The sequence below is a fragment of the Pogoniulus pusillus genome, chromosome 15, assembly GCF_015220805.1.
Source record: "Pogoniulus pusillus isolate bPogPus1 chromosome 15, bPogPus1.pri, whole genome shotgun sequence".
NCBI lineage: Eukaryota > Metazoa > Chordata > Aves > Piciformes > Lybiidae > Pogoniulus > Pogoniulus pusillus.
In genome coordinates, this window is record NC_087278.1 from 23,687,395 (window position 1) to 23,702,724 (window position 15,330).

A 15,330-nucleotide genomic window follows, 5' to 3' on the forward strand; every position below is an offset into this window, starting at 1 on the left:
GTACTTTCATTCTTGGTCTGATATTCTTTATCAGTAGCCTAAGGCCCTGAAACATAACCTCTATTTGCTTATGCATGCAGAGAGTAAGGAGTTCCAGCTAAAATTTCTCCTCCTTATTGTGTCTTCACTTTATCTGGAAGAGTGCTTAAACTTCTGGGCTTGAGCTCTGGAAAATCTGGCACACAGGGTATGCTTCCCTTCCTGCTTAATCCCAGGCAAATGAATGAAGCCACTAGGTACAAGCCAATACTGTTTCTGGGCTCCTGCTCCTGAGAGTCCAGATCACATTGCAAGGATTCTGCAAAAACTGGCACCGCTGCTAATCCCAGGGCTGCCAAAAGCCATCTTGCAACACACCACTTGAATAGACAAAAGCTCAAGTTATTCTTAACCAGCAAATTAATGCTGAAAAGAGCAAGTCAGCACAAATGGTTCTTGTGAGGGCTGCCTCGTCTAGAAACAAAACCAAACCAGCAAAAGTAGAGGCTGTACAAAGTGAATGTTTTCTCGCTTCACAGAGCTCGATACCCTCCTCCCTCCCACAGCAACCACTCACAGGTGGGCAGCTGCCAAGAAATGGGGAGGTTACAGGACAATGCTTTCCTCAGTGTCCCCTCCCAGGCACCTGCATCAGGGACTTGAACTTTCTGAACTGTGGGCTGGTTCTGGATCTTCAGGTATGTGCTAGTTTGAGCCTAGCTGGGATATTTTGGTGAGAAGAATTAGACTATAGGCTGTGAAAAGGAAACAGTGGTGATGGCTACTTCACTCACAGGCTTGCTGAGATGTATAAGAACAAGAACACAAACATAGATAACAGAGTCTCTCTCTGGGCTTTGGGGCTGCACTTCTCTCTCTAACCTGCCTTAATCCATCTGCTTCCTAACCCCCCTGGCCGACCCTCCAAACTCTCCTTGAAGCATAAATCTGGGGTAAGGTAGAGGGGTGGGGAGAAGGTGGAAGGGTGGTTGGGAGCCCCTTCTGGGGACTCTGGTTTCTGGGAGGGCTGCTGTGTTTCTGTATTACCTTTTAAACATCTATTTTTTTGCTGTATATATTGTAAATATCTGCTTGTACATTGTGCTAAGCTGTAAATACAAAGCTTCATTCAAAATTCCAGAGCTGCTGAGTCTAGTCTGGGTGATTTTCTTAAGTGTTGGGGGGCAGGGAACACCCAAACTGTTGGATATAGTAATATTAAATGTAGTGACTCTATAGAAATGTCAGAATGGTACAGCTATTGGAATGTGAAACACTGGAACATAAGCCATGAACAGGCAAGAGTGCATAAGCCCAGTAAGTGCTGAGTTGAGATAAAGTGGAAGGTTGGAATGACCTTAGAGAATGGTGTAACAAATATAAACAAATGTAAGGCTGGAGCCTGTGGTTTTCTCCTGTCTCTGATTAGACACAATCAGAGTCTTCCAAGATCATCCAGTCCAACCTACCACCCAACCCTGTCCAATCAACTAGACCATGGCACTAAGTGCCTCATCTAGGCTTTGCTTGAACACCTCCAGGCACAGCAACTCCACCACCTCCCTGGGCAGCCCATTCCAATGCCAATCACTCTCTCTGGCAAGAACTCCTCTTAACATCCAACCTATACCTCTCCCAGCACTACTTGAGACTGTGTCCCCTTGTTCTGTTGCTGCTTGCTTGGCAGAAGAGACTAACCCCCACCTGGCTACAACCTCCCTTCAGGTAGTTTTACACAACAACTACAGTTGCTGTACAGTAGAAGAGCTTGATCAGAAAACTGTGACCAAAAAAGCCATTAATCACCTGACTGAAATTGCAGAGCATGCAGGCAAAATGTCTACGCTCGTTAGTATGTAATTTCTAACACAAGGACATGTAACCAACTGCAGTTGAATACAATTTGTAGCCTTCTGATGAAAGGTATAAAAACACATTCGGAATGCAATAAACAGATTGGATTGGCTTGAGTCAGGCCTCCTCCCTGTGTCTTCTTCTGATGCCCATGATATTGAAGCCCGTGGCACCAAACCATCACAAGGTATATGCATTACTGATGGCTCCATTCTCCATTAAATTTGTCTCACTCTTCTCTGAGCAGAGCTCAGAGAGTGGTGGTGAATGGTGCCACATCCAGTTGGCAGCTGGCACTAGTGGTGTTCCCCAGGGATCAGTGCTGGGCCCAGTCCTGTTCAATATCTTTATTGATGACCTGGACGAGGGCATTGAGTCCAGCATCAGTAAGTTTGCAGATGACACCAAGCTAGGAGCAGGTGTGGAGCTGTTGGAAGGTAGGAGAGCCCTGCAGAGGGACCTAGACAGGCTGGATGGGTGGGCAGAGGCCAATGGGATGAGATTTAACAAGGCCAAGTGCAGGGTTCTGCACTTTGGCCACAACAACTCCAAGCAGCACTACAGGCTGGGGACAGAGTGTCTGAGAGCAGCCAGGAGGAAAGGGACCTGGGGGTACTGATAGACAGTAAGCTGAAGATGAGGCAGCAGTGTGCCCAGGTGGCCAAGAGAGCCAATGGCATCCTGGCCTGGATCAGGAACAGTGTGGCCAGTAGGACAAGGGAGGTTATTCTTCCCCTGGACTCAGCACTGCTCAGGCCACACCTTGAGTGCTGTGTCCAGTTCTGGGCCCCTCAATTCAAGAAAGATGTTGAGATGCTGGAACATGTCCAGAGAAGGGCAACAAAGCTGGTGAGGGGCCTGGAACACAAATCCTATGAGGAGAGGTTGAGGGAGCTGAGCCTGTTTAGCCTGGAGAAGAGGAGGCTCAGGGGTGATCTTATTACTGTCTACAACTACCTGAAGGGACATTGTAGCCAGGTGGGGGGTGGCCTCTTCTCCCAGGTAACCAGCAATAGAACAAGGGGACACAGTCTCAAGTTGTGCCAGGGTAGGTATAGGCTGGATATTAGGAAGAAGTTCTTCACAGAGAGAGTGATTGGCATTGGAATGGGCCAGGGAGGTGGTGGAGGCACCGTCCCTGGGGGTCTTCAAGAAAAGCCTGGCTGAGGCACTTAGTGCCGTGGTCTGGTTGATTGGTTAGGGCTGGGTGATAGGTTGGACTGGATGATCTTGGAGGTCTCTTCCAACCTGGTTGATTCTATGATTCTATGATTCTTTCACCCAGGTATTCTTCTGCTTTCCACAGATGTCCTCCCAGCAAATTCTTGCACAATACCTTGTGCAGGGATGTACATAAAAGGCTTTGAAATGCTACCTCAGCGCAAATAAGGGGTCGCAGAACTTCTGCAAGCACTGTCAGATACCAGCTTCATAATTACTGCCTAGAGAGTATGGAACACAGCTGGAAGTACACTCTCTTTAATTCTCTGTTTGAGACCCTGCAGAGGACCCTTGCTGAAAGAAGCAGTTGGGAATTTGAGTGTTTATAATAAAGCATTGTTATTGTGCTGGTTTTGGCTGGGGTAGAGTTAATTTTCCTCATAGTAGCTGGTATGGTGCCATGGTCTGGACTTGTGCTGAAAGCAGGGTGTATAACACGGGGTTGTTTCAGTTACATAGTCAAGGTCTTCCCAGCTTCTCACACCACCTAGCTGAGGATGCACAAGAAGATGGAAGGGGACTGTCTCGGTACTAATTTAAATTCCCAGAGACTCAAATATGTTTGATAGAACCAAATAACAATTTATAGAGTGCCCTTCCCTCTTCTTTCCCAAAAGAAAGGAATTAGATGTAGAGAGAGGAAAAAGTAAGCACACCCAAATAAATAATCTCACTCTGATTTGGAAGTTAAAAAGAAGAAAAAAGTTTAACAATACATTAAAAAGGTGTCTGAGGTAGGGAAGTTACAAAGGTATAGGGAAGGGAGGGCAAATACAAAATGTGTAAATACAAGCAGATTTTTGATGGTGATGGCTTTGTCTGCCTCGTGGGTGATGGCCACGTGGGGTAAGAGCACAGAGAACCAGGAACAGGATGGTGATGCTGGTAAGCAGGGAGCGCAGAGACCTTTAGAGACAAGGAGAGGCAGTGGGCTAAGCAAGAATCACCTGGTGGTGTTCAGACCCACCCCTGAGAAGGAGTCAAGACCACCTAGGGTCAGGTTCAAGGTCACTCCCCCTGGAGAGTTAACCCTGTACAGGGACACAGCTGGGACAGGAGACCAAAAGACTGTTCCATGCCTTATGATGTCATGCCTCAGCATCTAAAACTGGGGGGAAGGACATTCAGTGATACTGTGTTTGTCTCCCTAAGAAGCCATTCCTCATGTTGGAGCCCTGCTTTCCTGGGGATGACTGAACACCCACCTGCCAATGAGAGGTGGCAAATTAATTCCTTCGCTTCCTTTGGTTGGCACTGACTTAACCTATTAAACTGTGTCCATCTAACTCACAAGTTTTCTGTTTTACTCTTCCAGTTCCCACCTGCATCCCACTGGGAAGCCAAGCAAGCAAATGGCTGTGTGGTGCTTAGTTGCTGGCTGGGTTTAAATCTCCACACGTATTTATGCAACAGTCCCTTGCTTACACTCCGTTATCCTGACTGGCCCTTTTTTGACCTCCCTACTGTCCATTGTTTGACTCTGTTATTCACAGCAGAGCTAAATGCTCAAGCCTTGCCAAGGAAAACAGTGTCATGCATGTGTCAGATCACAAGTCTGCATCCTAAGTCGTTGTTCCAAGTTCATTAACAAGAAACACAACCAATCAAGGCGTTTTGGATAGCTTGCTGGTATATTTGAGAGTAAACAGCAGAACAAGGAGCTGAAGATTACCCTGAGAAAACAGTGCCACAACAAAATGTCTTTGCACTATTGACCTTCCTATTCTACTGCAGCTGGTGCTTGTGAGGAGTGGTGTGCTAGTTTGAAGCTAGCTAGAATGTCTTGGTGAGAAGAACTGGATTACAGGCTGTGAAAGGAAGGCTGTGTGATGTCTGCCTCACTCATAGGCTTACTGAGAGATACAAGAAGAAAAATCCAAACATAAAGGAGTCTTGCTTCTACTTCTGCTGAGGAACTGGCTGAGCTGCATCTCTAACCTCACCCCTCTCTGCTGTTTGACTAATCCACTTTGCTTCCTAACCCCCCTGGCTGAACCTCCATTCTTCCTTGGGACTGGGGTAAGGTTGAGAGGGGTAGGGGGAAGGTGAAGGGGTGGTTGGGAGCCACTCCTGGGGACTCAGGTTTCTGGGAGGGTGTCCTGGAAGTCCTGTGTACCCCTAAATTCCTCTCTCTCCGTGGCTTGAATGGGAGGGGGAAAGCTGCCTGGTTCCCCCCCCCCTTGCCTGCCCTGCAGGCATGAAGGGGGTGAGCAAAGGGGTCCTGCCCGCACGAGGAGTGCCCCATGCAGTGCCCGCGCTGGGGTCTGGCTGGGATCGGCTGTGGCTGAGGTCTCTTCCAGCCTGGTAGATTCTATGAGTCTATACTTGGAGGATCTCAGCAGCATCTACAGCACTGCATAAAATCCAGCAACACTGCAGCAGCAGACTTCAGCCCAAGTCAGAAGTGTTCCTGAATGCCTTTGGAAACAGAACTTCAAATGGGCATAACATTTTACAGATGGAAACTCAGGCACCTAATTAATGTAGGAGCCTCCAGGAGTAGATGATGAATGTAGCAGGATGTCAGATTTAGACCTAATGACATCCTACATTAAATAGGAAGCACTGTGTACCACAACCCTATTAACAGTCCAATCCTACAGCAGCAAAACAGGAACCTGAAATCATTGGCAGTATTAGTAACAAGTGCAAGGTCTTGCATCTGGGTCGAGGCAATTCCAAGCACAAATCCAATCTGGGCACTGGCTGTCTGGAGAGTAGCTCTGAGAAAGGGACTTGGGGGTGCTGCTGGACCAGAAGCTCAATATGAGCCAGCAGTGTGCCAACCAGAGCCTGGGCTGCATCAAAAGTGTGCCCAGCAGGTCAAGGGAGGTGATTCTTCCCCTCTACTCTGCCCTAGTCAGACCCCACCTGGAGTACTACATCCAGGTCTGGAGCCCCTATTACAAGAGGGATGTGGAGATGCTAGAGTGTGTCCAGAGAAGGGCCATGAGGATGCTCAGGGGGCTGAAGCAGTTCTGCTGTGAGCACAGACTGAAAGAGTTGGAGCTGTTCAGTCTGGAGAAGAGGAGGCTCTGAAGTGACCTTCTTGTGGCCTTCCAGGATCTGAGGGGAGCCTACAAAAAAGCTGGGGAGGGACTTTTGGGGCTCTCAGGGAGTGACAGGACTGGGGGGAATGGAGCAAAGTTGGAGGTGGGGAGATTCAGACTGGATGTGAGGAGGAAGTTGTTGAGCATGAGAGTGGTGAGAGGCTGGAATGGGTTGCCCAGGGAGGTGGTTGAGACTCCATGCCTGGAGATGTTTAAGGCCAGGCTGGCTGAGGCTGTTGGCAGCCTGCTCTAGGGTAGGGTGTCCCTGCCCCTGGCAGGGGGGTTGGAATTGGATGATCCTTGTGGTCCCTTCCAACCCTGTCTGATTCTATGATTCTAAGTACAAAAATCTCTGTACTGCAGAAGTGAATAAGAGATTAGCTTGGATATCAAGGGCAGTGGGACTGCACCCCTTCATTCTAGATGTCTTTTCACCTGGGTTCAATGCATAATGCCTCACCAATTTGTATCTTTCTCCCCACTCATGTTTCCACTGTCCTCATCCCTGCTTTTGCCCTCCAGAAGCTCAGGTGTGTGCTGTTGCCAGGGCCCATTAACATTGCTGCCATATAAACTTCCCTGTTCATGTTATCTTCTGGACTACAGGTACCCAGGTGTCGATTTCTTTCCACATTGCCAGCTGCTGCTGCAGTGGTATTCAGCAGCAAAAGCTATGAATGAGCTTCTTGAATTTCTTCTATTATTCCCCCTGACTTTTACTGGTCTTTTGGGGAAGAAAGAACTTAACCCACACCTGCCAGCCCCTTCATACACAAATGTGTTCATCTACCCACCTCACACACCTCCTAATCCCTGTTTTATAACACCTACAGAGCTCTACCATCATCTCTGTTTCTACATCATTCATCTCAATTTTCTACAGTTTCAACCTGCTCCCCCTCTTCATGCTTTCCCCCCCATCTGAGTCAAATGCCAGGGTCAAAGTACTCAGCCTGTGCATGAAGGAAGAGTATGATCTCATCACAAGAGCTTTCTGCTCCAGGTTCTAAGCTGGGTCATCTGTGCTTGTATAACCACCCCTCTCACCAACTTCTCAAGGTAGTGATTTCACCTCCTTAATCCACCTGCAAAGTTCCTACAGTTACCATGAGATTAATCAGAGAGACAGAGGATGAGGTTAGAAAGAAATGCAGCTCTGAGCTCAGGCTGTGCTCAAACTCCCTTATCTATGTTTGGATTCTTGCTCTTAAACCTCTCAGCAAGCCTATGAGTGAAGTAGCCATGACCATTGCTTTCCTTTCACAGCCTGTGATCTAATCCTTCTCACCAAAACATTCTAGCTAGCTTCAAACTAGCACACCCCTAAGTCCTTGGTGGAAGACTAGAACAGAAAGGGCTACCTACTTTCCAAAATACACATTTCATTTTGTCAGGTGATAGTAACCTGATTCCTATCAGAAAACGTTAGGGATTTTTTATTCCATCAATAATGCTGCTGCTGCTGTTTTACCTTTATGATTGTTTTAACATGAACCTAGAAAGCCATTTGGGTACAGAGACTCTTGGTTTATCCTTCACCATCAAGGTTAAATCAATGCACAGCTTCTTCAAAAATACATCTTTTTCTAATGATGAGCCTTGAAATCAATTTATTTGCTTTCTCACACTGAGATGCCTAATTTCCAGAGACCTGAAGCTAATATATTCCATTTATACCAAGAGTGCTCCAGGTCAAGCTGCCCTGCAGGCATCAGCTGTGACTGTGTGGCAGATACTCACAAAAAAGTCATGAATTTTTAAGCTCTGGGGCTGTGGTATTCCCAAGAATCCCAGCAGCATTCGTGCAAGTGCATTTTGATAGTTCACAAAACACTCATACAAATTCATATGGCATTCATCCTGTGCACACTCAGAAAGCAGAATGTATTCACAGAGCTCCTACACCAAGCTAGAGAAAAGAGAAACACCAACGGTGTTATTTAAGGATGTACCCATAACAGGAGGTCTCTTTTTCATAGGATTGAATCATAGAATCAGCCAGGTTGGAAGAGACCTCCAACATCATCCAGTCCAACCCATCCCCCAGCCCTATCCAGTCAACAAGACCATGGCACTAAGTGTCTCAGCCAGGCTCAGAAGCCCTACGAGGAGAGGCTGAGCGAGCTGGGGTTGTTTAGCCTGGAGAAGAGGAGGCTCAGGGGTGATCTTATTGCTGTCTACAATTACCTGCCCAGGGAGGTGGTGGAGGCACCATCCCTGGGGGTCTTCAAGAAAAGACTGGATGAGGCACTTAGTGCCATGGTCTGGTTGATTGGCTAGGGCTGGGTGCTAGGTTGGACTGGATGATCTTGGAGGTCTCTTCCAACCTGGTTGATTCTATGATTCTATGATTCTATAAACACAGCAGAAGGACATCCTACTTCTGCAGGCATTTATAGCCTTAGAATTTATGTGTTTTGACCAAGGTATACTAAGATGTGCTCCTTTGAGCACAGTGTGACAAGATCCTTAAGAGTCAGAGGTAGGCATCAATCATCCTCTACACATCTCCTTATATTTGAGTGGTAATAGTGTGAGGCAGGCATCAATCACCCTCTACATCTCCTTATATTTGAGTGGTAATAGTGTGAGGTAGGCATCAATCACCCTCTACCTCTCCTTATATTCAAGTGGTAATAGTGTGTGGTGTGAGCTTGTTAATAAACTGACTGAACTAACCTCACTTATGTTGAGCTCTGTGGTAAAGGGTTGGACTTGATGGTCTGTGAGGTCTCTTCCAATCCTAATAATACTGTGTGATACTGTAAATACATTGACTGTAGGTCCTCAAAGCAAAACTTCCACAGAAGTCAAGGACTTTATACTCAAGGCCCAACATAATTTTAATAATAAGCATAGGTTTGATTTATTATTATTCAAGTAAATTATTTTCTTGCATATTAATTAATGCCCAGGGCTTGTTTCCACTTAACCATTAGAACAGAAAATAAGCACAGCTGGTATCATACTAGGGGTTATTATTACCTCCAAAGAAATTAAAACAACCAATCTTCTAGGGAGGACAGGTACTGAAACTACTTTCTGAATAACCTAGAGATCAATAATCCTGATGGAAAAAGGAGGATTTGCATTTAAAGGAATCCCAAGCTGACCCTAGAGGCAAGAACTAAATACAACAGCAAAAGTGTATTTTCTTTCATGTGGTTGCTGATTTGTGACTGAATCCCAAGTCACCAGGACTTGCAATCTCCAACCAGATGGTTAGGTTGGTGATTAGATAGAAGCTGATTGCCTGCTGCTAAGAAGATTCTAGGATGTGGTTTCAGAATTAGTAGATATAAATGTGGTGGAGTTTAATTATTGGTTTTGTTCACCACCACAACAGCAATTGCAATCACATATTGTGTTTGGAGCTCATAAATAAAGAGCATATAATAAATAAATAATTAAATACAGGGTTTTACTTCTTATTGAAACCTCATTTGTATTATGGGCATGTTCAGTGCAGCCACTAAATACAAATGTTTGGTGGGAGTAAAGGACTTGGTCCCAGAGAGACCTCGTCCCAGGAGTTTCTGCAGATGAAAAGGATGCCATTCCACTCAGCTAGAGAAAATACAACAGTCTCTGCTAGTTTTTAATTCACATGAAAGAATCACTTTCTGGAACCAGCTGGGAAGGATCTCTTCCAGCAGCTGGACAGCAGGGAGAGCCCATATGTCCAAGAAAGGGACACGAAAGGCACAGCCAAAACAAGGACATGGTCACATACCATAAAGAATTGTGCTGGTTTGAAGCTAGCTAGGATGTTTTGGTGAGAAGAACTAGATTACAGGCTGTGAAAGGAAAACAGTGGTGATGTCTACTTCCCTCACAGGCTTGCTGAGATGTATAGGAACAAGAAATAAAAACATTAGATAACCACTCTCACTTGGGCTGCTGGCTGAGCTGCATCTTACTCTCTAACCTCATCCTGCATTTTGGACTAATCCACTTTGCTTCCTAACCCCCTGACCGAACCTCCATTCTTCCTTGGGACTGGGGTAAGGTTGAGAGGGGTAGGGGGAAGGTGCAGAGGTGGTTAAGAGCCCCTCCTGGGGACTCAGGTTTCTGGGAGGGCTGTTGTGTTTCTGTATTACCTTTTACCTTGTACATTTCTGTCTATAACTGTATATACTGTAACTATCTGCTTGTATATTGAGCTAAGCTGTAAATATAAGCTTCATTCATATTTCCAGAGCCAGCTGAGTCTAGTCTAGGTGATTTCTAAAGTGTGTGGGGGGGTGGGGAACACCCAAACCATCACAAGTGTTTTTAGTTCTTATTGAAGCCTCATTTGTATTATGGACAAGTTCAGTGCAGCCACTAAATACAAATGTTTGGTGGGAGTAATGGACTTGGTCCCAGAGAGACCTCGTCCCAGGAGTTTCTGCAGATGAAAAGGATGCCATTCCACTCAGCTAGAGAAAATACAACAGTCTTTGCTAGTTTTTAATTCACATGAAAGAATCACTTTCTGGAACCAGCTGGGAAGGATCTCTTCCAGCAGCTGGACAGCAGGGAGAGCCCATATGTCCAAGAAAGGGACACGAAAGGCACAGCCAAAACAAGGATATGGTCACATACCTATGAGGAACTCAGCACAGGAGATGAGGACTTGATATTATTCCTTATTCTCCCTTTCACAGTAGTTACCACTGGCCAGCATGGTGAGACACACAGCTCTTAGTGAGCCCAGAGTGCATGTGTTTCAGTCAGGGAGAGCCAATTTGCTAGGAGAGCTGAAGGAAACAGTGTCACGTTCCGCTCAGGCATGGCCTTGGCACATGAATTGTGCTAACTAACCACCTATATAGAAACACTAGAAAAATTATACCAGTCCTCCACTAACTGGGATATAGAACAAGTGTTAAAAAACCCCAAATTCTCTGTCTAAACTACCAGATTAAGGGGAAAAAAAAAAGAGAGAGACAAGTTGTTAAACATTCTTAAGTTCTCTGTTGAAATTAATCAATGACCACTGTGCTCCACGTGGCCAGGAATGACATTTGGCTTGCTGATTGTATCCCATTTTCTAAACAGGAGCACTCATTTTAATTTTGCCTTGCACTAGAAGAAAACTGGTGAAAGCCTTATTGAATTCTAACCAGTCCAGAATATCTGAGAAATTCTGTGAATGCTGAGAAACAGCAAGGTTTCTGTTCAGTATCTTTACTGATGATCTGGACAAGGGGGTTGAGTCCAGCATCAGTAAGTTTGCAGATGACACCAAGCTAGGAGCAGGTGTGGGTCTGTTGGAAGGTAGGAGAGCCCTGCAGAGGGACCTAGACAGGCTGGATGGGTGGGCAGAGGCCAATGGGATGGGATTGAACAAGGACAAGTGTAGGGTTCAGCACTTTGGCCACAACAACCCCAAGCAGCACTACAGGCTGGGGACAGAGTGGCTGAGAGCAGCCAGGAAGAAAGGGACCTGGGGGTACTCTTAGATAGTAGTTGAACATGAGCCAGCAGTATGCCCAGGTGGCCAAGAAAGCCAATGGCATCCTGGCCTGGCTCAGGAACAGTGTGGCCAGCAGGACAAGAGAGGTTATTCTTCCCCTGTGCTCAACACTGGTCAGGCCAAACTTTGAGTCCTGTGTCCAGTTCTGGGCAACCTGTTTTGCATACTAAGGTCCAAATGACTGGAGCACAAGCTTTCACAAGATGCTTAGGGGCTGAACAAAGGTCAAGAGAGATGCTGAGATACTGGAATGTGTCCAGAGAAGGGTAACAAAGCTGATGAGGGGCCTGGAGCACAGCCCTGTGAGGAGAGGCTGAGGGAGCTGGGGGTGTGCAGCCTAGAGAGAAGGAGGAGCAGCGCAGACCTCATTGCTGTCTACAACTACCAGAAGGGAGGTTGTAGCCAGGTGGGGTTGGTCTCTTCTGCCAGACAACCATCAACAGAATAAGGGGACAGAGTCTCAAGTTGTGCTGGGGGAGGTCTAGGCTGGATGTTAGGAGGAAGTTGTTGGCAGAGAGAGTGATTGGCATTGGAATGGGCTGCCCAGGGAGGTGGTGGAGTCACTGTCCCTGGAGGTGTTCAAGCAAAGCCTGGATGAGGCACTTAGTGCCATGGTCTAGTTGACTGGATAGGGCTGGGTGCTAGGTTGGCCTGGATGATCTTGGAGGTCTCTTCCAACCTGGTTGATTCTATGATTGATGAGAATCAGCAGTGGTCAGAAAATGTGTTTATGTAAAATTCACATAAAATACTACACCAGGTGCCAGGTTGTTTTGGAAATGACAGTTTCTGGAAATGCATTATGTTTGTAAGGACATTTTGCTGTTGTTGAAGAATAATTTTTACTTTTTTTTTTTTTCTTTCTAAATCAAGGTCACAGTATCACAGTATCACAGTATCACCAAGGTTGGAAGAGACCTCTCAGGCCAGGTGGTTGCTGAGGTGATCACAGACTGATAGGTGAGTATTTTCATTTCTTGTATTATTTGAACTACTTAGAGCCATGGCATCCATCACACTCCAAGAACATTCAACCCCTTGCTCCCCGCACACCCCTATTTACCTCTTTCAAGTCTTGGACAATTGCAGTGAGTCTCTCATTCTCTGCCTGAACATTGGTGACAACCGCCCTGCTCTGCTTCAGCTCATTCTGCATCTCCAAAATCTTGCCCAGGTAATAAGCTTCTTTTGATGCAGACTCCTGGAGGAGAGTTTCCTCGCGTGTTTCACCATCCTCAGCCACTTTGCGGTGAATCGAGAAGGACTGCCCAAATGCCTGCAAGAGCAAAACAGCACATGGTATAAAACTACTGAAGCCCCAGGAAACTTACCCAGCATAACAAGCAGCTGTGAAGTCAGCAGGGATGAAACAGATCTGTGAGTCCCAAACTCTGCCCTAATAAATACGGCCTCAGTGACTTCAGAGCAGCTGAGGGCTACCCTCTCGTTTGGCTGAGATAGAATCATAGAATCATAGAACCAACCAGGTTGGAAGAGACCTCCAAGATCATCCAGTCCAACCTAGCACCCAGCCTTATCCAGTCAACTAGACCATGGCACTAAGTGCCTCATCCAGACTTTTCTTGAAGACCCCCAGGGACGGTGCCTCCACCACCTCCCTGGGCAGCCCATTCCAATGGGAAAAAGCATCTTGAAGCTGTTCTCATTTGCAGTATGGATTTATGCCCCCTGGCTAGGCAACCTCCACTGAGATCAAGATGGTGCTTTGCTAACTAGTCATTAATTAGTGCCAGTGTTTAACACTCCTGCATGTGGCCAGCTGACAATCCATCAGTTCCTTTCTTCTCTAACTCTGCAAAACAAGAGTTTTGCTCCAAGGAGCATAAACAGCTGTCAAATATTTCTAAACTGCTTTCCATGCTCAACATTGTTTTATTACAGGAGCTGACTTCACAGTGTGGAAAAAGAGCTTCCCATAATTTGAAATGAAGATAAAAGAGCAGTAGCCACCTACACCCCTGGTAAACTAAACAGTTAAACAACCTCTTCATCTAATTTGTACTCAGTGTTTTCTGTTCCTGCTGAAAAGAAGCAAATTTTAATAGTCAGGAAGTTTCTAAATATGTAGGTATTTTTTCACTAATTCTCCTCTTAATACTGCCTTAAAGTAGGCAGTTTAATAAGGCAGTATTTCTCAGTGACAATTTGTGATGTTATTTTGGTCAGCTCTGAAGCAACCTGGAAGAAGGTAAAGTGAAAGGCACAATAGTAGAAGCGATGGAGATGTCATTTGGCTGTGAAAGACAGAGGGGAAATAATTGCAATAACATAATCACCTAAAAAAAAAACAGGATAACAGAAAATAATATATAAATTAAATTGAAATCAGTAGCAAAGTGGAGTAAAATAAATGTAGAGTAAACACAGAGTAAAATAAATGTAGAGTAAAATAAATGCTAATGCTGTTTTGATTGGATTACCTTCAAAAACAGACATTTGGTTGAAAATTACATGTCCTAATTCTAGAGAAAAGCCCACAGAAGACCTCTAATGTTAAGAATACTTAGCCTAGCAACAGCTTTCATAGATCTTAACTCGAAGAGAATGGCTTTGAAAGACCATGAGCCCACAGAAGACCTCTAATGTTAAGAACACTTAGCCTAGCAACAGCTTTCATAGGTCTTAACTCAAAGAGAATGGATTTGAAAGACCATGAGGTTTTTGTCCCCAACAGAGAAAGATATAACCCATGGTAATGTATGTTCTATCAGTGGGAAATTCCCCCCAAAAGCCTCATTTCTACCCAGTTTTGTGAAACCAAAGCAGAGTATAGGTTTGTACTCACTGCAAGCAGTGACTTCCTTTGCCTTCTGTACAGGGTTAACCCTCCAGGGGGAGTAACCTTGAACCTGACCCTAGGTGGTCTTGACCCCTCCTCAGAGGTGGGTCTGAACACTACCAGGTGATGGTTAGCTCACTCCCCCTTCCTGCCTAAAGGTCCATAAAAGCAGGGAGACCGCCTGATCTCCCTCTCTCTGTGCTCTCTGCCTCCCTGCTTACCAGCATCACCATCCTGTTCCTGGTTCTCTTTGTTTTACCACGTGGCCATCACCCACAAGGCAGACAAAGCCATCACCATCAAAAATCTGGGTGTATTTACACATTTTGTATTTGTTTTCCCTTCCCTACCTCAAATACCTTTCTAATGTATTGTTAAACTTTTCTTTTTAACTTCCAAATGGAGTGAGATTCATTCAGGTTCAAGGTTACTCCCCCTGGAGGGTTAACCCTGTACACCTTCCCACCAAAAAGAACTACTCGCCAATTGAAATCCATTGCTTTACTGCTGCTATTTGTAGCCTTTCAGAACCTGTTCTAAGCTTTGCTGGCACTAGAACTGAAGAAGCCCCTTAGAAACTTCAAAGCTAAAAAGTTTTTGAACAGGGCTTTCCTTTGAAGTCTACTCCACTTAGAGAAACCTGTGAGCTCAGCATTATGAGAGTCTAAAAATATCCAACAATGTATTAACCCAGCTGTCCTCTCAAAAGACTCCAAGGTACAGAAATAGCAAGCATCAGCAACTTGCCCAGTAGGCTTTTCCAAATAACAAGAAATTCAGTTCAATGAAACTGTTGGGTACTGAGTCAGTCACAACATCTGTGAAACCAAGACGACTGTTGCCACAGGCTACCATGCCACAGGCATCAGAAGAGACAGGGAGATGCTTGATGCAAGCAATTTCAATCCATTTCTTGCATTCCAAACATGTGTTTATATACTTTTCATCAGAAAGCTACAAACTGT

The 15,330-nt window shown here is 45.6% G+C and overlaps 1 protein-coding gene across 11 annotated transcripts in view; it reads right to left on the reverse strand.

Moving 5' to 3' along the window:
- Positions 1 to 15,330, reverse strand: part of BICD1 (BICD cargo adaptor 1) — a 239,414-nt gene that overhangs the window by 98,710 nt on the left and 125,374 nt on the right. For 10 of the 11 annotated variants that reach the window (XM_064155772.1, XM_064155782.1, XM_064155783.1 and 7 more), the window contains exon 2: positions 12,629 to 12,841. In XM_064155772.1, the coding sequence (XP_064011842.1) occupies positions 12,629 to 12,841 (213 nt within the window). Of the gene's footprint in view, positions 1 to 3,770; positions 3,961 to 12,628; positions 12,842 to 15,330 lie in introns of those variants that run through there. The other variant, XM_064155781.1, reaches the window with a different exon arrangement.